Source organism: Crotalus tigris, unplaced genomic scaffold, assembly GCF_016545835.1.
Source record: "Crotalus tigris isolate CLP2741 ecotype Arizona unplaced genomic scaffold, ASM1654583v1 scf7180000017999.2816498, whole genome shotgun sequence".
NCBI classification, from domain to species: domain Eukaryota; kingdom Metazoa; phylum Chordata; class Lepidosauria; order Squamata; family Viperidae; genus Crotalus; species Crotalus tigris.
The window spans coordinates 455554-477701 of NW_024096765.1; the positions used below are offsets into that span (position 1 = coordinate 455554).

Sequence of the window (22148 nt, forward strand, 5' to 3'; positions counted from 1 at the left end):
AGCGGTATATAAGTCTCATAAATAAATAAATAAATAAATAAATAAATAAATAAATAAATAAATAATAGCACCAAGGTCTGTCATTCTCCTGAAGCCATGTAATTAGTTCTAGCTTTCCTTGCCACAGACATCAGCAATATATCGCAATTGCAAAACTGTTAAGTTCTGCAGAAGACCAAGTCATTGTCTGCTGTCAAATTATGTAACCATTTGGTGTGCCTCTCACTGAGATGCTAAATCTGTCTGGCCTTCAGGCTGTGGCTTTTCAGAATACTGCCCAAGTCAGAAATGGGAGTCCACAGACTACATGGAAATGGGTCCATTGAAATTCAGTGGCAAAATGTTAATCCTCACCCCTGGGTAAAGAGGAGATAAAGTGCTCCAATTTCCAACTTCATACATGCACACAAACGTGCACACACAAGAGAGGGGGGGAGAGAGGGAGGGAGAGAGAGAGAGAGAGAGAGAGAGAGAGAGAGAGAGAGAGAGAGAGAGAGAGAGAATAGCTGGCTGAGGAATTCTGGGAGTTGAAGTCCTCTGGTCTTAAATTTGCCAAGTTTGGAGATCCCTGTTCTAATGCACAGACAGAGTTATCCTATATAGCAGAAGAATTATTATTTTTCTTCCCTGGGAAAAATAAGATTTTATTTCTCTGGGAGAGGGAAAGAGAGTGAGAGTGAGTGAGTGAGAGAGAGAGAGAGAGAGAGAGAGACAGAGCGCACTCAGTAATGACTAGAAATCAGATCACCAAAATGTTTCTCCTTTTTCACTAAATGTTCATGATGTTATAATCACCAAAAGTAACAATAATCATGAGAGTAATAGTTAATCAGTAAATATTCAGCCTATTAAATTTATTAACCATTGATAAAAATTTTCCCATGTTTTAAAATATACTGAGTCTTCTTTCTCTTTAATCTCTAACGTTAGTCTATCCATTTCTGCACATTCTAAAATCTTCGTGATTATAATCTGGTCAGAGGGTAAGTTTTCATTTTTCCAAAACTGGGCAAATGCTATTCTCGCGGCTGTCAATGCAGGTAATATTAAGTATTCGTTTTCTTTTCCATAATTAAGTCCAAATATTCCTAGCAAGTACAATTCTGGTTTGTATTTATTTTCTTTATTTTCTGCCTTTACAGAAGTTGGAAGAAAGATTCCGATTCAACAGACGAGATCTCATTGGATTTGAATTTACTGTTCTCGTGGCTTTGGAGTTAGCCCTTTACCTTCCAGATAACCAGGTGTTACCTCACTTCCGTCGTCTCTCACAACAGTCCTAGTCAAAGCTATATTATAAAAAAAAAGCACCAATCCTTAGGTGGATTTGGGGACCGCCACCGGGCTTTTCCTAAGTGACAGGATTAAACTGTGTTAAGAATATTCCTGGCAAGGATTCGATGGTGGGATTTTCATGGAACTTCCAAAGTGGAAAAGACAATACAGAACTCACGTGTGAGAAGTGGCAGAAGTGGGGGGGTTTTGTTTGAGAAACTAAAGCACAAATAATTTGCGTCCACTTGCCACTAAAGTTGCTGATTAACTTTTTGGGGTTTTTTTTTTTTGGAAACAATCTCTTCTTCCTGCCTGGCTTTGCTCCTTTATCATTTCCTTACTCTCTTTTTTTCCCCTCTTCTTCAAACCTCAAAGAGCATCACTTCCATTCCTTTAATTAGTGTGTGTGAATATTCTCCTACATTTCGAACCATAAAAACTTGGGGAGGGGAAGAAGAAGGACGTGCCTAAGGCTGGGCTGGTACCAGTCTCTCTTTTTCTCTTTCTCGTTTTGAAAGTTCTGTTACTTAGTGGCAAATTCTGAACTTTATCCTTTTGCCTTTATTTACTTGTGCTGTAAGGGGGGGGGGGAAATATCCATCGTATCTGCACTATCATTTCTGGGAAGGTTGTCCATGTTGATTATTCAGTTTCGTTTTGTTTTTCACTGAAACATATTGTTGAAATATTGCACTTGTTGAACAAGGAGCCTGTAGCAAAACTGTCTTCATTTTAAAGTGTCCCTCAGAGTTTGAGTGAAACCATTGATTTCACGGCAGTAATTTTGACATGGCTTCCAGGACTTATCTCTTCCTGTTACTGCTTTCTGTAGCCTGAAAGTAATAACTGTTTTATTTATAACAAGGGGTTCATATATTGTCTTTCCTGTGCTACTGACATGTAAATGTCTCAGGCAGTACTGCTGTCATTACCTATATTAAGCCAATGAAACTCAGCATATCTAACTTCTGTAAAACATTTTCCTTAAAAAAAAAAAAAAAGAGGTTCTTCCAAGCTGTTCGTCACTGTGATGTTCTTCACGAACCTGATTTTTAACGGCACATTCAAACCGCCAAAATCTGATAAACGCCAATGTCTAAGTAATGTGCTGGGTAGATGCAGTTTTTATACACTTGGGACAATACATTGATTTAGATGCTAAAATATGAACTTTCTTCTTTCTACAAGAAGAGTCAGTGGCTGTCAGGTTTTATTTTTTTCCTAAGCAATATTGTGATATAAATCAAAGTGTTTGTGTAATATGTGTGACATTTGCCAGTGAACAAAATTACTATTTGGGTATTGTGATTAATGTCCACACTCATACTTTTTTTAGTGTAACTTTGGCCAGTTTTAGTGAGAGCAAAAAAAAAAAAGAGAGAGAGAAAGATCTTGCAAAATAAGAGGGCAGATAAAGGTGCATCAGTTTAGAATGTACTACTGCAGGTGTAAAATCACATTTTTAAGCACAGGTGCACTGCTATCATCATGACAACGTACAGTAAACAAAGCACACTTGGGAGAAGTTTAGAGAACAAATTTTCTCTGATAAGCTGTTTTATGATGGTGATTGCTGTTTAACAAAGGCACTTAAAAATACCACCACATGCCTGGTTGAATCTTAAATGATAGAATCAACTATTCTGGGCTGTAGAAACTGAGCCTCTCATTAAAATAGAGGGCTTTTAGTACCTAGATTGCCACAAATTTTAATTTGGGAATACATAGGCTTTGGGATGGAAAGTTGCAAAGGGGGTTAGAAACATCTGGAACGAAGGGAGAGAAGAATAGAAAAACCCAAGAACGCATTATTTAGCATGAAGAGTTTTGATTTATCCCTGACCTTCTTGCGCTTATGCATGAATGAACACTAGTTGGAAAAATATTTTTAATCCAAAGTCATCTTGTTATTGAAGTCTGAGCCAACCCAATTGAGAATGGCTTTCTAATCATGGCTTGGAAATTAATGCATCTCATTGTATTAATACCAGTCAAATCCTAATTGTAGCATTTCTTGATATAAGGTACAGTAGCTTAACACTTGCTCACAACCAAAAATGTGGCATGTTGCATTTCTTTATGGATTTTGACAGTGTAGGATGCCATCCCAGTTTTTCCCAGGAAACTTTAGAAATAATTGGGTGGGGGTGTTAAAAATCACCTGAACAGAAAGTGAGATTGTTTTTTACACTATTCTTCCAAACTTGTTAAACAGTACTAACTTAAGCACAGCTGACTTGACTAACTATAGTGTGTTCTGAAATATTTACCAACTTAGTTTTCCAAGTAAGGCAGGTGTTATCTTTTTTCAGGCAAATACAGTTGTCAGAAGGCTGCTTGAAAAGACTGTCATAATTAAACTCTGGAGAGAAAAAAATCCTTTGGAAAAACGTAAAGTTTAGTTAAAACGTTTACTGATACGCAGGCATTTGGACGAGTAAGTTTCTACTGCAGCTGGTTGCTGGTTTCCAGAGGCCGTTAATATAGCACAGGGTTCTTCCAACTTGGCTCTTTTATGATTTGTGGACTTCAACTCCCAGAATTCCTTAGCCAGCATGCCTGGCTAAGGAATTCTGGGAGTTGAAGTCCACAAGTCATAAAAGGGCCAAGTTGGAAGACCCCTGGTATAGCCTCTGAGAGTTGGGAAGCATATTTGGGTAGGAGAAGGCTATTCTCCTTGTAATACTTAAAAGCATGCTCACTCAAAACATCTTAAGGCATAAGGCAATGGTACGAGTTCACCTTTTCAAATAATAAAGTGGATTTATAATGACCAACGGTACAATTTTTAAAAGAAGTCTATTTTAGCACCAAGGGCCCACCTGTAAATCAGGGATTCTGATTTTCTCTCCCTCTTCCAATTATCTCTATACTTGCAAATTTGCAGTGGTCTATATATTGACAAAAGGCTTGTTCTGGTCTTTTATTAACATGGAAATATATTTTGGATGGAAGAGACTGAAAATCTTGCCTAATAGTCGAGACAGTGTTGCTTCAGGATTCAAAAGAATGAGGAATTGAGTATCATCATTTTTTTTAATTTTGACTTTGTACATTGAGTCACATAGAACCGTTCAACTATTGAATACTGTAGTGAATATGGAGAGTGTGATGTGTTTGTAATTTCATACCTTAATTTTTGGGGTTGATTCTCATTCACCTGAGACTCACTGTATTCCTTGTTCATGCAATATCTGCCACTGCGTGGTAACTATTATTATTACAACCAAACTTAGATCCAGTGTAAAATCCCAGTTTACTATCTTTGGAGTAAGATACTAATCTTTTGACAATTGAAGTTTAAATTATAGATTCTTATGTAAATAATGGTGCTTGTATACGTTCAGCCCAAGAAAACACTCCGAATTGGAGTTTGTATATTTTTCTGTTAGTAGATTTGTGTTGTCCTAAATTTAAATTTCTGCTTTGTATATTGTCTGACTTTGTTCTTCCAAATGAAATGAATGAATTTGTTAATAACGGAATGTTTGTGTAACTGAATGTTTTGATACCTATTTTATAACTTAGCACATCTGAATATATTTCAGGTTTGTGTCATAAATAACCCTTTAAAACATTGCGATGTGTCATTTTCTATTTCCTCCCTGCACAAAAGTCAGCCTGTGATTTTATGAACAACTGAATGTTAAATGCTAGAACAAATACTTTCTAGACATGCAGATTCCAAAGTTAGAATTTTATATATATGAGTCTGAATATTAAATAGACTGTGCATTAGTCATGTTTTACCAGTAAATATAATTATGCATCAAAACATAAGGGAAAAAGCAAGAGACAGATATTGCTAGTGATGTACATTATTTTATCTCTGTCTTTAAAGTATGTTTATATGTATATATATGTATATGTTTATATGTATATATAAACATACCTTAAAGACGGAAACAAAGTAATACATATTTATATTATACACACACACACACACACACACACACACACACGAAGAGGTTCAGGTTTAGCTTTACTTGAAATCTTTTATAGTTTTAGATTTTACCTCCTTATATTCTATAACTTTGTATTAGAATATTAAGCCATTAATATAAATACCATTTATATCATTAAGCTGATAAAGTACTATTAAGCTGATAAAACTGATTTCTTTGCTAGGATCTTTTGCAGTAAATAATGGGGTTTTAGAATAGGGCTACTGCTAATTTTTATCTGTCATACCGGTATTAAGTGTAATGTTGACTATGTAAGCAAAGTTTACTCAAGATTGCTGTTATAGTATTAGTTTGTTAGAACTGATTGTGTCAAAATCTTAAAACTACATATATTTCACAATACGTCTTTGATGTATAATATTAATAAGCTGGAAGAAAACATAGCTTATATGTAATAGTGACTTAGTTGTATATTCCTCTCTTGTAATCTGAACTGTCAGCAAGTTGACCCTTCTCATTAGTTGCACGAATAGGGGGAAAATCCATAAATAGCTGCTTACTACTGTTCCAATTATAACTATATACAGGTTACCTCTTTCAACAAATGCCCGTGTTTTAGTATCTGTTGATCAGTGATATATTAGACAATGAAAACCAGCCTTGGATAGTTATCAAAACAAAGTTGCAGAATCAATGAGCTTCAGTATAATCTCAAAGGGGTTGATCAAGATTTTTTTGTGGCATCTATATTTAGCTCATTTATTGACCTCTCTATCAGTGGCTACTTTTGCAGTAAAACTGGAACCTATTTGCAAGTAGATGGTAGGCTTCACACATCATAGTCTTCAGTGCATCTTATTGAAATTGTTCATAGATTATGACACAAAGAGTAACTGCAACAGTGCAGGCTGTTTTGGAACCTGCATACATTCAAGACGTGTTTCCAGAATTGAGAGCTTTGCCATAAAGACTAAAAAGCGGGAAACTACTGAACTATAATTCTCAGCACCCACAATTAAAATGGCGCATGCCACTGGATATTGGATTCTGTAGTTAAAATAGGAGAGACTTAAAAAATAGCCACGATTGGAGTAAAGGTGGTTACCATACAACTCAAATATGTACATTCTGGATACATTTCACCATATTTACCTGGTTTTAACTGAGAAATGTTAAATCACTGAATACCTATAGTTTGTGCTCACAGAGATGATAGGCCAATGAAGATTGCAGTAAGTCGGAATGGGTTGATTCTTGTTCAAATCATTCTAAGGGGGATGAGGATGAAAGTATGTTAGATCATCAAAAGGGGGAAGGATAACAAGAGCATAGTGCGGAGAGCTAGTCAGGGCTGTTTCATAAGATGAATTGCCATATAAGTCAAATAAATAAATTATAAAATGGAAGGATTCAGGTAAAGTTTCACTGTCCAGTTGTGTCTGACTCTACAACGTGGGGCTCATCTCCCATTTCTTGACGGAGGGAGCCAGCATTCTCTGAAGACATCTCCCTGGTTATGTGGCCAGCATGGCTATATGCCAAAGGCACATAGAATGCTGTTAACTTTCCACCAAACTGGTACCGATTAATCTACTTGCGTTTACATGCTTTCAGACTGCTAGGTGGGCTGGAGCTGAGGCAAGTAACAGGAGCTCACCCTGTCACGTGGCACTTGGGTCTTGAACCCAAGCTGTCAGCAAAAATTCAACAGGAAGGGCAAGGTATACTGAGTCTTGTATGCGTGACTCTTAAGTAGGTATAGTATCAAATTTCCAAAACCATCTCTAAGGATTACCTGATTTTAAAACTATCACTGGCGTTTATATTGATAGGGGTTATCTTGAGATGGGGGTGAATTGTGCATCTTCATCCTAGATTAAACTGAAAGCTGGATTGTAATGATCACAATTGTGTTTCCACCAAAACCAATATTGTTAATTGCAACTTTCTGAATTTTTCTCCAAATTAGAGAGGCCATCAAATGATACAAGATTAAAGGTTAGGCTGAATTTTTTCAGAAAGGACAATATTCTGTATAAAAGATATATTTACTAGCTCTAACATCAAGGCCTTTAACTTCCAGAGTACAAGGGCTTGAAATGTTTCTCCACAACTGTCCAGTGTAGTTTGCAGTGATATTCCATTTTGTTGTCTGGGGAAATGGCATATGCTGAATTCTTGCAATTTTGACTAGCTGTGTGTTGTTTTAACCATTTAGTCGTGTCCAACTCTGGGTGACTTTATAGGTAAGTGCTCTCCATGCTTCCCTGTCAAACACAGCTTCTTTCAATTGTTGCATGTTCAGGTTTGTATCCGATCAGCTATGTGTACCTAACCTAATTTAATTTGTCAAATCCGAAGAGCAAAGCATGCCCAGGAAGCAAATAGCAACAGCTTCAGCAAACCACAATGATGTCAAAATGACACATAGTAGCCTTTGTGTGATGTTATTTAAGCTTATTTTGTCATTTGCTCACCCCTTGCAAGTGCCAAGAAGGGCCTGGGGAATGAATTCAAGCAACTGTCATTTTCAGGTAGGTCAAGAGGAGAATGGGGCAGAGATGCAAAATAGCTTCTTGGTGTTGGTTGTTGGGCTTCACTTCCCATCAGCAAGACCTGAATTGGCAGGTTGAGTTCCCTTTCCATTTTGTGGTGCTGTGATCCATGCCAGACCCATCTGGCCCTAAGTAGTTCCATCACCATACAGCAGTGGAAGACCTGGCTGGCTTGGCAGTTCCTGGTGAAACCACTGCTTTACAAAGGAGCAATACCAACTGTCTTGTCAGGAAGCCAGATTTAGTGCTAAGGTGGAGGGCTGCCCAGAGTGAAGAGGAATCCTGTTGCTGTGCTACCTGATGCCCAACAGCCCAGGTGTCAAACTCGTCACATCACATGTCGTGTTGCAACATATTGCAATTTTTTTTACATTGCTGGAGCTGGGGTGGGCGCGGCCTCCGCATGATGCAACCGGCCTGCAGGCCTGCAGTTCAACACCCCTGCCCATCTTCTTTGCTGAGCTGGCAGAAGACACAAATACAAAATAACAGAGTTGAAAGGGAACTCTGAGGTCTTCTAGTCCAACCCCCTGCTCAAGCAGGAGACCCTAGACAAATGGTATAGGGTCCAGCCTCTTCTTAAAAAGCTCCAGTGATAGAGCACCCACAACTTCTGAAGGCAAGCCATTCCACTGGTTGATTGTTCTTGCTGTCAGGAAATTTCTCCTTAATTGTAGGTTGAATCTTTCTTTGATAGGTTTCCATCCGCTACTTCTTGTCCTGCCCTGAGGTGCTTTGGAGAATAGATGGATCCCCTCTTCTTTATGACAACCCCTCAAATACTGGAAGACAATCAACCCTAGTCCTTCTCTCCTTTATATTAGAGGTATCCATTTTGAAGTTTTGTGTGAATGGGAAAAGGAAGTAAATCCAACGATGTCTCGTAGTCTCTTATTCAAGACTTTCGACATGCTTCTTTTGATAAAATTTACCGTTGAACTCTTCATATCAGGCTTACAATAGCAAAAGAGGCCACAAATTATTAGATTCAGAATGTACTGTATAAGACAAGTTTCAAAATGAACAAGGAACTTGCGAATAGATTAGATTAACAGTGACAGAATTGGTCACAGATCTATCCACTGCATGGCTTGAATGACTACACAATAATCACAAAACTGCAAATAATAGCTTCCTGTGATGCTTTTGTTGCTACCTATATGCCATTATTATTTGAGATGGATGAAATAAGGAGCTGTAGTTTTGAGGTACTTCTTCATATATTTTAGTCTCCAGATCCCTAATCATCTTTGTGGTGCTCTTCCGCAGTTTCCAGGGTCTATCAGCATTTTTTTCTGTCGTGATGACCAAAATTGGATGCACTATTGCAGTGTGGTGAGCATCCGGGCTCAGCTGGCAGAATCCCAGAATAGTTTTCTGTTCTCCTAGGATGCCCTCCAACTGAAAGGCTGAGACTCCCCTCGTGCCCAATCATGGGCAGGGGGTTATGGGAGCTGAAGTTTTGAAGTCCAACCCAGTCTAGATGAGTGCTTTTTTCAAACTTGGCAACTTTAAGAATGGGTGGACTTCAAGTCCCAGAATTCCCTCAACCAGCATGAGGTCCTATGCTGTGCGCGCTTTTCTCTCCCCGCTGGGCGCTTCTGGATTCTCCTCAGGTCCACCAGCGCTCCCAAAAGCGCGCGCTCAGGTTGGGCATTCCCTCCCTGCAACAGGAGAAAGGCATGGGCGTGGCTAACGCCCCCTTCGCCCCGCCCTCAGGTAGCGCCCTTCCTTCTGTTCTCTGGGACGCCTTCCCGCCGCTTTCTCTCTCGCGTTCTGATGGCGTCATCTCCTACGCGCCGCTCCGTGACTTTCCTCCTCCCTTCGGCAGCGAGCTTTCGAGTCGCTTCGGAGTGACGCCCTCTTCCTTTTCCGGCTTGGGCTCGCGGCGTGTGTGGAGGTAAGGCGAGGCCTAGCCTGGTTCGCGGCGGCGCCTTTTTATTCTCGCTGCCTTCCCCGGGCCGGTCGGGCCACGGCGGGAAGGGGGTGGTGGTGCAGTGCGGGTGTTTCTAGGTTTACTGCAGTGCGGGGAAGGAAGAACGTGCCCGCGACCCTCCTCTCCCCAATGCTGCCTATGCAGAAAGCCAAGCCCCATTAGGAGGGTAGAGCCTAGGGTGGGAAGGGTCTCTTGAGATCATCGAGCCCAACCCCCTGCTAGTGCAGGGATTCCAAATTAAAGTATCCCAGACAGCTTCATTTGTTACATTTCTGTCCTGTTTTCCCCATCTAACGACTGCCTGGCCGTCCCGTCCACGCTTCCTGCGAAGGGGAGCCCATCACCTCCCTGAGTTCCTCTTTAGAAAGCAAATAAAGCTTGGCTTCTCGGGTATATTTTCTCCTCACGTTGATTCTACTTTCCTGTATCTTGAATCCATCCCTTTTGGTCTGCATTCAGACCTATAGAGAACAGATCCTGCCCTTTCCTATCAGATCCAGCCAGGTATCTATCTGATCGATGATGTGAGATATCTCCCATCTTTCCAGTTCAAGGCAAATGCGGGGTAGGGTGTTTTTTTTTAATGATAACTATGCATATGTTGTATATAGTATGTTTAGGTGCGTGTTGTGTATGTGTTCACTTTGAAAGTGGGCAACTAAATTTCATTTTTGGTGTGTGCCGTTGTGCCCACAGTAAAAATAACAATAAAGGTCATCCATCATCCTTAGGGGAAATCTTGAGCCAGCGTCTGTGATCAACAAGCCCATCCTATCTGCTTCACTTAATGCTCAAGGAGACGTGAGAATCTAGAAAATGGGATTGAACAATGGGAAAGCATAGTCTCCTGCTTGTCCGTGCATGTCATAGAACTGGAGCTTTTGAGAAAACCTTGATTTAAGAAAAGAGTTACGAGTTTTGTCTCCTAGAAGCAGATACAGCAGAGCAAATGAATGCAGCTACTCTATAGCCTGTTGTTTTCCACATATATGTATCTATAATTTCTGTAGTCTTCGGAGTGGCTGGTAATTGTGCTAGCCTAGGAGAATGAGGAAACGCTTGAGTGTATTCCTGCTTACACCTGTGAAAAGAGAAGGGGCTTTCTTTAATAAGGATGGGAAAGAGCCTGTATCCTGCTATTCATGTATCTCAAGTGTTATTAAATACAGGATTATCTTAATGGGGTAGTAATGACCAGCTGGGTACAATCTTTTTCCCAAAAGATGTATAAGCCAATATTAACAATTCCAGTTTCTATCCTGTAAAGTTATGTGCAAATGGGCAGCTACAGATAATATTTTCAAAGTTACAATGTCACAGAAAAAAGTGACAGGGCTGTTTTTCACACTCAAAACCCTTGCAATATCCCCATGGTCATGTGATCAAAATTCAGGCACTTAGCAATTGGAATATATTTATGACAGTTACATTGTCCTGGGGTCATGTGATCACCTTTTGTAACCTACCCAGCCAGCTTCTGACAAGCAGAGTCAATGGGGAAAGCCAGATTAGCTTAATAACTCCATGATTTGCAATAATCTTTTTAGAAATCTCCTGTTGCACCTGATTTGAGACAAATAAAAGAAGCATAATGCAGAACGACGCTGGGGAGTTTGTAGATCTCTACGTGCCTCGTAAATGGTAAGTATATCTGATCATCAGAAATTGTGTGTATTCCTTAGGTGGTTTGAAAATCGATATGGCTGTATTATTACTTATTTGATCTTACACAGGATTCCAACTCAGGACTCTTAAGTGTCTTACATTCCCTTCTAGTTCAATTAAAATAGTAAAATGGAATAACAAAACTAACAACCCCAAAAACAGTAGTATAGAAAAAATTATAAAGACTACAGCCCCCTGGAACAGTAAACAGCAAAACAAGTGTCAGGTTGTATGAATTGTCCATTGGGGTCTTTAAAAAAAGTCCAAAGTTTTATGGCTCTCTAAAGCTCAACACGGTAAATATAGTCTGGTAATCTGGTAAAATAATCTTAGCCAGGAAAGTGCCAGCTTCAGCCTCTTATGTGTAAGATACAGCTGGCAGAATAAGGATTGGGAGGGGCAGTTCAGGCCCTACTTTCCAGCTTCCATCTCAACACATCTGGTGAAGGGAAACCATCACTTTTCTGGGTGGTTGTTTCAAACTGCTGTAGGTACTGATAAAGGAGAATATTTGTAACTCGGGGTTGAAATGGGTCTTTGATGTCCTCTGCGCTTGATTATTTTGTTGCAGATGTTTCATTATCCAAACTAGTGCCAGTAGCAGTGATTATGTTTCCTAGTTTGAGTAATGAAACCTCTGCAAGAAAACAACCAAGCTCAGAAAGCATCAAAGACTTCTCACTGCTATAAGGCAAATTATTTGCAAGCTTAGCTCACCATCCTCTCAGTACTTGGGGAAATTAATCTGAGCCAATCACAGATGGCTTTGTGCTTTTTTTCCTCCCCCTCCTATCGTTTTTGCCAGAAGAAGGTATTGCAACATGTTCAGATGGCCCAACAAAGCAAAATTTGGGACAGTTTGGTTCAGTTATTCCATGAATGAAAGCCAACAGTATCACACCTAATATTTCCAACTAGGCCATTAGGCTCCTCTGTTTTGTGTGGTGAGAATCTTGCCTTGATGGCTACCTTCTCTCTCATATCTTTTCCACCGTAGCCACAAAGTACTTTTTATTTATGTAGATGTTTTTAGCCTACCCTCATTAGTTTTATAAATTATTCAAGGTGGCAAACTTACATAATACTCCTCCCTCCTCCTATTTTCCCCACAATAACTCTGAAAGGTGAATTGGACGGAGACTGAGCTAAAGTCAGCCAACTGGCTTTTCTTCCTAAGGTGGGACTAGAATTCACCGTCTCCTGGGGATTGGCCCAAAGTCACCCAGTTGACTTTCATGCTCAGGTGAGACTAGAACTCACAGTCTGCTAGTTTCTAGCCTGATGCCTTAACCACTAGACCAGGGGTACTACCTGTATATCTAAAGGCACCAAACATAATATTCCTTTTTTTCCTATTTTCCTCACAACAGTCACCTCATGAAACGAATTGGGGTGGGAGTGACTGGCTCAAAGATACCGTAGCTTTCATTCCTGAGACAAAACTAGAATTCACAGTCTCCTGTTGATTGGTTCAAAGTCACCCACCTGGCTTTCATGCTTAAGGCAGGACTAGAACTCACAGTCTCCTGGTGATAGGCCCAAAGTCACCTGGTCAGTTTCATACCCAGAATATGACTAGAACTCCTGACTTCTAGCCTGGTGTCTTAACCTCTAGACCAGTGGTTCTCAACCTGTGGGTTGGGACCCCATTTGGGGTCGAACGACCATTTCACGGGGGTCGCCAAACAACGCAGTCCGCCATTTTTTTCCCCTTTTCCTTAGCTGTGCTACTCCCTTTTATTCTATTGGCTTTTGAAAGCCAATAGAATAGACTCTCTTGAATAGAGTCTAATTCTATTGGCTTTCAAAAGCCAATAGGAATTGTCCAGGCTGTCTTTGCCCTGCTAAGCCCGCCAAAAGTCCCATTCTGCAAGCGGTGCTGCACCAATTGAATAGTCCTCGACTTACGACCGGTTGAGTAGTCTTCGACTTACGACCGGTTGGGGATCGCGGCATTAAAAAGATTGAGAACCACTGCTCTAGACCAAACTGGTTAGTTAAATTTAGTTAAGATGAGAGAAAATCATAAAATATTATTGAAAATACCTTGTTTATATCAGTTATAGCTAAGATTAGCAGTTTGTCCAATTTTAGATTATAAAATAAAACTGATTATTTTTTAAATGGAAGTAAGAGCTTTCAATATTATGTGGGCCCTCCAAAATAAAGAATTGCAAACTTAAAAAACATTGGAACATGGGTTAGCTTTATACCCAAATGAGCGCTTTGCTATAGATGAAAAATTGTTTTCTTCTCAGGAAAGATCTTTCACAAGAGTGATTTCTGATTCATGATTTTAACTCAAATTATAATTTAACCTTATTGTATCTTAATTGAGCATTATGTTTTATTCCGGTGGATTATACATACGCAGAGAGATTTGCTTTGTTATACTAGTAGATACTTCTATATGCATAATTTACAATTGTAAAGAAAGTAATTATAAGGAGGAATCTGACATAACCTTTTCTGATTAATATAGTTCATTAAAAGGCATAAAACACAACCTGCAGCTTATGAAAAATTATATGTATAAATTTGTTAGGAAAAAGGGTTCCTGATTTTATGTTACCGTAGATTAGCATAGTTGCCCTCCTACAATGTCTTAATAAGAGGGATTCTGGGTTTTGTTTTGTTTTTCTTGTGGGAACTTTTGCTAAAAGAGTGATAAGTTGGCATATTAAAAAATTGAATTAATGCTACATGATGCAAGTTATCTAGAAAGATAACAGCATTTTTTCTAGACCAGGGTCTGATTTTAAGTTCTTCTGTTTATATATTTCTTTCCCTTCAGCTCTGCTAGCAATCGGATAATTGGTGCTAAAGACCACGCTTCCATCCAAATCAATGTTGCAGAAGTAAGTAAAATATCAGTACTCCAAATTGAAAGCCATCTGTGTTTCAAATAAAATAAACAGCTTGTCGCAATTGCATTGTAAAAAAAATATTTTTACTTATTTGGGATAATAGGTCCCGGGTGTATGGGCATTAGGCATTAAGCTGTATTTTCTAACGCCGGCAAACAAAACCATAGCTTGATTGTTATGTAATAACAACTGTTAAATCAAAAGCTTTCCGAACACAATCAGAAACCTAGCAATGAAACAGGAGAGAAAATGAATATGATTAGAACAAAATATTGTATAACAGGTTGAAATCGTCATTTGTTGTAGGCTTCTTTTAAAGTTTAAACGAGGGGTCTTCAAACTTGGCCCTTTTATGATTTGTGGACTTCAACTCCCAGAATTCCTGAGCCAGGCAGGCATGCTGGCTGAGGAATTCTGGGAGTTGAAGTCCACAAGTCATAAAAGGGCCAAGTTTGAAGACCCCCTGGTTTAAAAATTACTTCAAACTTTGCTTTTTTTTTCCCTTTCATTTTGATGTGCTGTAGAATAGCCGTAACGAAAAATGATTCTTCTATAAATGGGACTTTTCAATATTCCAAGAAATGGATCTTTTCCTTTAAACCCGTTTGTTCGGGATGGGAATGGGCTTTGCCGAGTTGTCAAACTGGTTAGATATGTAGATCTGTAAAACATAAAATGAATATATTCTGTGCCTTTCAACTTTCAAGTATGATTGTGTAACCCTCTTAATTGAACCCTCTTTAACTCCAATGGCAGGTTGACAAAGCCACAGGCAGAGTGAATGGCCAGTTCAAAGCCTATGCTATTTGCGGAGCAATTCGTCGGATGGTAAGTCTAATGGTTTTTCAATGAGTCAAGAGTTTGCCCATTTCTGAACGGTTTATAAATACAGGATGGGTAGTTTCACTCGTTGTATTTATGCATATGTACATCCATTCCAGTTCTTCTTGTAGCGGCTCAATTAAAGTGAAGACTTTAGGTCCTGGAATGAATGTCTTCTGAATATGGAAACTATTAGAGCAATGGGTATATTACACTAGAAAGTAAATTTTCCATGTCTCTTTGGTATTACAGAAAGAACGCATGCAGGAGATTCTGAGTACATACATTAATATATCTCATAATGCTAGAGCAGTGGTTCTCAACCTTTTTAATGTTGCGACCCCCCAACCGGTCGTAAGTCGAGGACTACTCAACCGGTTGTAAGTCGAGGACTACTCAACTGGTGCAGCACCGTTTGCAGAATGGGACTTTTGGCGGGCTCAGCAGGGCAGAGACAGCCTGGACAATTCCTATTGGCTTTTGAAAGCCAATAGAATTAGACTCTATTCAGGAGAGTCTCTTCGATTGGCTTTCAAAAGCCAATAGAATAAAAGGGAGTAGCACAGCTAAGGAAAAGGGGGGGGAATGGCGGACTGCGTTGTTTGGCGACCCCCGTGAAATGGTTGTTCGACCCCAAATGGGGTTCCGACCCACAGGTTGAGAACCACTGTGCTAGAGCTAGTTTGGTCTAGTACAGGGGTCTTCAAGCTTGGTCCTTTTATGACTTGTGGACTTCAACTCCCAGAATTCCTCAGCCAGGCACGCTGGCTGAGGAATTCTGGGAGTTGAAGTCCACAAGTCATAAAAGGACCAAGTTTGAAGACTTCTGGTCTAGTAGTTAAGACATCAGGTTAGAAAGCGGGCGACTGTGAGTTCAAATCCCACTCTAGCCATGAAAGCCAACTGGGTGATTTTGGGCCAGTCCCTCTCAGGCCAACTTTGGGGTGTTGTTGTGGATACATTCACCGCCTTGAGTTATTTGTAAAAATAATAAAAGGCAGGACATACATACATAATAAAATAACATTGGGGTATAAAATGTTCCATCGTGGAATGTTGTAACCTCAAACAGACCGCCTTTCAAATTGTTCAAGAAACAAACAAACATTAGAATGGACTTGTTTCAAGGTCAAATCACTTTAGGACTATGTTTATGGAAATTCTCGGTCATCTAGGTCATGGTTGTCTCAGAGGTGCTTTTTCAAGAGGCAACTGGGCTTTCTGGATTCCCCACTATCCAGTCAGAGCTGAAGAAGCTTCTTGGATGAGAAGCGAAACGTCTTCAAAGAAAAACAAGAAAGTGCAGTTGCCTGGTGGAAAAGCACCTCTGAGATTTTAGGACTATCCATTTCAGTGTCAATGTGTTGCTGTGGAATGCATTACCTATCTTCACTGCACAAATACTAATTCTGTATTCTGGTTTTAGACTATTATAATTATAAATTCTTTAACTATAGGTTTTAAATCTTGGCCATTTTTCAGTCTTAAAAACTTAGCAAAGAAGTATACAATAGTACTTTATTCTTAAGGATGATACAAACTACTGCCCTTTTAGTTGCCGATGAATTTCCTTTGAACAATTTCCCAAATTCACCTAAGCATTTTCAGATTGAAATTCAGGGTATGAATTCAGTTTTCTTCATCTTACCTAACTGTAAAACTATTTTTCAGGGGGAGTCTGATGACTCAATTCTGCGACTGGCAAAAAATGATGGTATTGTTTCCAAGTAAGTCTGACATTTAAATCTGGAAACTGTGATAATGCATTTTTCGTTTCTGTTTTGCTTGATAGTGCATAATGGATATCATATAGTCTCAAAACATATGCCTTGGTGAAAACGCTTATTTATTTTATTAAGTTTATATAGCTGCTCGTCTCACAAAAAGTGATTCTTATAAAACTGAGGAAAAATTTCCTGACAGTGAGGACAATTAATCAGTGGAACAACCTGCCTCCAGAAGTTGTGGGTGCTCCAACACTGGAAGTTTTCAGGAAGAGATTAGACAACCATTTGCCTGAAATGGTATAAAACAGGAGTCTTCAAACTTGGTCCTTTTATGACTTGTAGACTTCAGCTCCCAGAATTCCTCAGCCAGGCACATGTGCCTGGCTGAGGAATTCTGGGAGCTGAAGTCTACAAGTCATAAAAGGACCAAGTTTGAAGACCCCTAGTATAGAGTTTCCTGCTTGTGCGGGAGTTTGGATCTCTAAGGTTCCTTTTCAGCTCTACTATTATATTATAAGAAGGCAATCTAAAAACATTTTCCCTATAGTTACTCTCTGGGCATATTTTCAGATGTAGCATATGCAGCCGAGCATTATTTTATTTAAGAAAGTCAAATAGGGCAGATTCCAGGGAGGAATTTCTGTGAGCCCGTATCCTTAATTTTTTGAAGGGAAGGTTAACCATGCTGTGTTTGGTTTTTGTCTTTGCAGGAATTTCTAACTGAAGAAACATAATATGGGATTTCTTAGAAAATAAACCATTGGAAAACATGTGTTGTGCAGTGTGTCATTTCAAGGCACATAAGAGGCGGAATACTTTACACGTGGATAATTTTTAAGTTCAAGGCATTATTGATGTGCATCGCTTTAAGAAGGCAATCCTATTCGTAATTAACTTTAAAATAAATTCCGTTGATTTCAGCCGCACGAAAGGCTGTGCAGCCTATCTTTTCAGGCGGTGCAGCTTTCTGTATATCACCTCTGCTGTGGGAAATAATTTCTTGAATGGGGAAAATGTGGACGGTTTATGTTGTGGAATAAACAGTAATTAATAAACGGGGCTTATTCAGAATAGCCATTTCTAAAGGTCCATTAATAGACTGTTAATGGGCAGGCCAAAACAATTCATCTCCACGTAAAGCCCAGAGATTCTGCACTGAGTTCATTGGAAAGAACCTGTAGTTACTCTGTCTGCCCTTTATTTTTCACTCCTAAGATTCTAGCTCGGGTAGGCAATCTTGGCTCTTTTATGACTCATGGCTGGCTTAGGAATTCTGGGAGTTGAAGTCCACGAGTCATAAAAGAGCCAAGGTTGCCTGCCCCTGTTCTAGCTAATATCCATCATGTTCCATTTTAGATCATGTAAAACAGTGGTTCTCAACCTTTCTAATGCCGCGACCCCATAATACAGTTCCCCATGTTGTGGTGACCCCCAACCACTTATACATCACCGGGTGCCAGGGGCGTGGCCAAAGAAAAGGGGGAAAAAATGGCGGACAGCCTTGTTTGGCGACCCCCGTGAAATGGTCGTTCAATCCCAAATGGGTTCCCGACCCACAGGTTGAGAACCACTGATGTAAAAGGTAACGGTTTCCCCTATCCAGTCAGGTCCGACTCAAGGGGATGGTGCTCATCTCCATTTCTTAGCCGAGGAAGCCAGTCTTGTCTGAGGGCATTTTGGCAGTGATGTGGCCAGCATGACATCACAAAGGGTGCAGTAAAACTGTTAGACCATGTATGTAATTATATTTGGCTTGGAAACACCATATTACAGGTAGTCTCTGAACTTACGAGCCATTTTCATTGCTCGGCAAGGCAGTTCAGTGAGTTATGCCTGATTTTATGATCTTTTTGGCCATGCTTGTTAAGCAAATCTCTGCAGTAAAATGAACCATGTGGTCATTAAACAATTCCAGCTGTGTTTACCTGTTGGGACCGAGCTGGGAAGGTCACAAATGGCAGTCATTATGATCTCATAATTCAACCATCATAAATACGTGCCAGTTGCCAAGCGCCTGCATTTTGATTGTGCGACTTGTGAGCAGGCTGCAATGGTTGCAAGTGCCAGGGGAGCAGGAAGAGAAGGGAGGCTGTGGTCCTTGGTGCTCTCTGAGCTTGGCTGTTTTCTTGGAAGACGTTTCATTACCCAACTAGGTAACATGATCAGTGCTAGAAGGGAGTGAGTTTTGCTCTATCTACATACAAGCAATCTACCCTGACAATATTGTAGGAGTATTTACTGTTTGTTTGTCTGAGTAGGTAGTTCCTTGATTGGGGAATTGTATCAAGCAGTAAACAGTGTTGTTTACTGCTTGATTTTTGGTCTGGTAGTAAGGGAAGGAGGTTTAGAAATATGAAATATAAATAAGTAAACTCTTGGTGTTAATCTCAATTTATCTGGCTGTCAATTCCTGCTTCCCACCCACCCCAATAGTAAAAAAAAAAACTGATGCAGACTATTTTTGGAAAGGGTTCCTTTTTTTCATTCATGCACGAGTAGGAGTAATCCAATTCCCCACCCAGCACCACAATAGTATTAATGCATTCAATGGGCTGCATAAAACCCTGTTCTCTGATCCATTAGAAATAAGGGTTTGTTTTTTTTTGCCAGCCTGGGCTGTTTTAGGGAACTTTTCCAGATGTATTTTAAGAATCCGCATGCAGTATAAAATGCTCTACTGTCCTCGGACAGAAATAGTTCAGATCTCAAAAGCGCCATGAAAGGGAATAAAGGGAGAGGAGGTTTGTGCAAGGGGTGCCCTCCTGCCCTTACATGGTTATTTTGAGCAACGTGAAATTCTTACCCATTAATTTTAGAAGGACGGATCCCAATTGTCGTAAGTCAAAGACTACCTGTAATGGGCCTCCAAAATCATCTATGATACACAGCTCCTACTGGAAGGGACCATTTCAGATTGCAGATTGGATGACTCACAGTTTTAGTTTTGGAACATCTTGGCTTCAGACGTTGTGGGTGCTCCAACACTAGAGGCTTTTAAGAAGGGACTGGGCAACCATTTATTTAAAACGGTATAGGGCAGGGGTCTTCAAACTTGGCCCTTTTATGACTTGTGGACTTCAACTCCCAGAATTCCTCAGTCAGGCATGCTGGCTGAGGAATTCTGGAAGCTGAAGTCCACAAGTCATAAAAGGACCAAGTTTGAAGACCCCTGGTATAGGGTCTCCTGCTTGAGCAGGGGGTTGGATTAGAAGATGTACAAGGTCCTTTCCAACTCTTATTCTAGTCTAATGCTCCCTGATGTCTGCCAATAAAACATGGATGAAAAAGAGAAGGCTTCAGCCGTCCACAAATATAACTTCCCCCTAGTGAAAAGTTTAGTGTCCCTTTCCTTAACCAGCAGTGTTTCTGTTGGCGCAGTGGTTAGAATGCAGTACTGCAGGCTAATTCTGCTGCCTGCCAGCTGCCTGCAGTTCAATCCTGACCGGCTCAAGGCTGACTCAGCCTTTCACCCTTCCAAGATCAGTAAAATGAGGACCCAGATTATTGGGAGCAATAGGCTGGCTGTAAACTGCTTAGAGAGGGCTGTAAAGCACAATGAAGTGGTATATAAGTCTAAGTGCTATTGCATTCTAGAAAAGAGCACACCAAACTTTTGAAGATAATAGATTAATGAGAGCTTTGGATCATTAAAAAAAAACTCAGCTCAGGATCTAATGGATGGATCACTCTCTCCCAAAACTGGAATGTTGTCCACGAAAGACCGGAGGAACACACTTTGCACCTTCTGCCAAAATTTATTTGAAGAAGGTACGCCAGGTACTTTCCCAGGTTGTCACTGTCCAGGTATATTGGACCAACAGCTGCAACTTGTATGAAAAAGTAGCAATACAGTCCCACCAAACTAGTAATCCTATCTAGTTTATCTTTTCTCTTGGCAACGTTGATTCTCATGTATGCCAAATCAAGGCATCATCCGTCAGCAATGTGCCACTTTCGTTTTGTAAATTGCAGAAACTGCAGGCAAAATATAATTTACGATGGAAATAGTAAATCTCTAACCGTTACCGACAAGATTTAAGTTGGAAGCAAACAAAGGAAGAGCATTTAATGCTACTTCCAAAGAGGAAGGTTGCTATTGTTCAAAATTAGAGAAAATCCCCGTTAAATGCACCCTTCTTGGAATTAGCTCTCCTGCTGCTGGATTAAGCCTAGGAAATTGGGGTGATATTACAATAGAAGACCTAAATTTTCTATGTTGAATTGGCAACCATGTACACAAAGTTTGAACGGCTCAAAACACTTTGAGGGAGTTTCAAGGAAGGCATGTATTCTGAAAAAAAGCAACAATACAATTACTTCAACAAGTCTCAAGGGAGTTGTTTGTGCATTTAGAATTCTGGCTGTCCCGCCCTTCCTTCCCTAGGAGAGCAGACGTATGCACAGCAATAAAAAAAAATGTCCTTGGCATTCATAAGAGCCTAAATACTGAGCTTTGATGCTGGGAAAGCTGGAAAGAAAAGGAAGAAGAGGGCAGCCATTAACAAGGTGAATGGACTCAGTTGCAGCAGCTGATGGAGTCATCATTGGAAGACCAGAAGGATCAGGTTAAGGACAGATCAAAATAACAGAGTAATAGAGTTGGAAGGAACCTTGGAGGTCATCTAGTCCAAGCCCCTGCTCAAGCAGGAAACCCTACCATTTCAAACAAACGGCTGTCCAATCTGTTCTTAAAAAACCCCCGTGTTGGAGCACCCAGAACTTCTGGAGGCAAGATCTTCCACTGATTGGTTGTTCTAACTGTCAGGAAATTTCTCTCTTCTGCTCTAGGTTGGATGTCTCCTTGATTAGTTTCCACCCATTGCTTCTTATCCTGCCTTCAGGTGATTTGGAGACTCGGTTGACCCCCCCTCTTCCTGGTTGCAGCCCCTCAAATATCAGAACACTGCTATCATGTCACCCCTAGTTTTTTTAAAAAAACCAGACTAGACATACCCAATTCCTGCAACTGTTCTTCGTATGTTTTACCTCATCTCCTAATCATCTTTGTTGCTCTTCTCTGCACTCTTTCTAGAGCAGTGGTTCTCAACCTGTGGGTCGGGACTCCATTTGGGGTCGAACGACCATTTCACGGGGGTCGCCAAACAACGCAGTCCGCCATTTTTTTCCCCTTTTCCTTAGCTGTGCTACTCCCTTTTATTCTATTGGCTTTTGAAAGCCAATAGAATAGACTCTCTTGAATAGAGTCTAATTCTATTGGCTTTCAAAAGCCAATAGGAATTGTCCAGGCTGTCTCTTCCCTGCTGAGCCCGCCAAAAGTCCCATTCTGCAAACGGTGCTGCACCAGTTGAGTAGTCCTCGATTTACGACCGGTTGGGGGTCGCAGCGTTAAAAAGGTTGAGAACCACCATTCTAGAGTCTCAACATTTTTTTTATAT

At 40.2% G+C, this 22148-nt stretch overlaps 2 protein-coding genes across 3 annotated transcripts in view; both read left to right on the plus strand.

Annotated features, from left to right (window-relative positions):
* CABLES2 (Cdk5 and Abl enzyme substrate 2) overlaps positions 1–4854 on the plus strand; it is a 58398-nt gene extending 53544 nt beyond the window's left edge. The window contains exon 9 of the mRNA XM_039346483.1: positions 1143–4854. Within this exon, the coding sequence (XP_039202417.1) occupies positions 1143–1283 (141 nt within the window). The 3' untranslated portion in view covers positions 1284–4854. The remainder of the gene's footprint in view (positions 1–1142) is intronic.
* A 4650-nt stretch (positions 4855–9504) lies between these two features.
* On the plus strand, positions 9505–17522 carry RPS21 (ribosomal protein S21). 2 transcript variants are annotated; one of them, XM_039346484.1, is made up of 6 exons: positions 9505–9635; positions 11219–11312; positions 14131–14194; positions 14960–15031; positions 16697–16752; positions 17463–17522. In XM_039346484.1, the coding sequence occupies exons 2-6, from the start codon at positions 11263–11265 to the stop codon at positions 17470–17472; spliced, it is 252 nt and encodes an 83-aa protein (XP_039202418.1). In that variant the 5' UTR covers positions 9505–9635; positions 11219–11262; the 3' UTR covers positions 17473–17522. The 2 variants fall into 2 exon arrangements, with proteins under 2 accessions (XP_039202418.1, XP_039202419.1); XM_039346485.1 differs by lacking the exon at positions 9505–9635 and adding an exon at positions 10140–10236.
* Positions 17523–22148: the final 4626 nt, after the last annotated feature.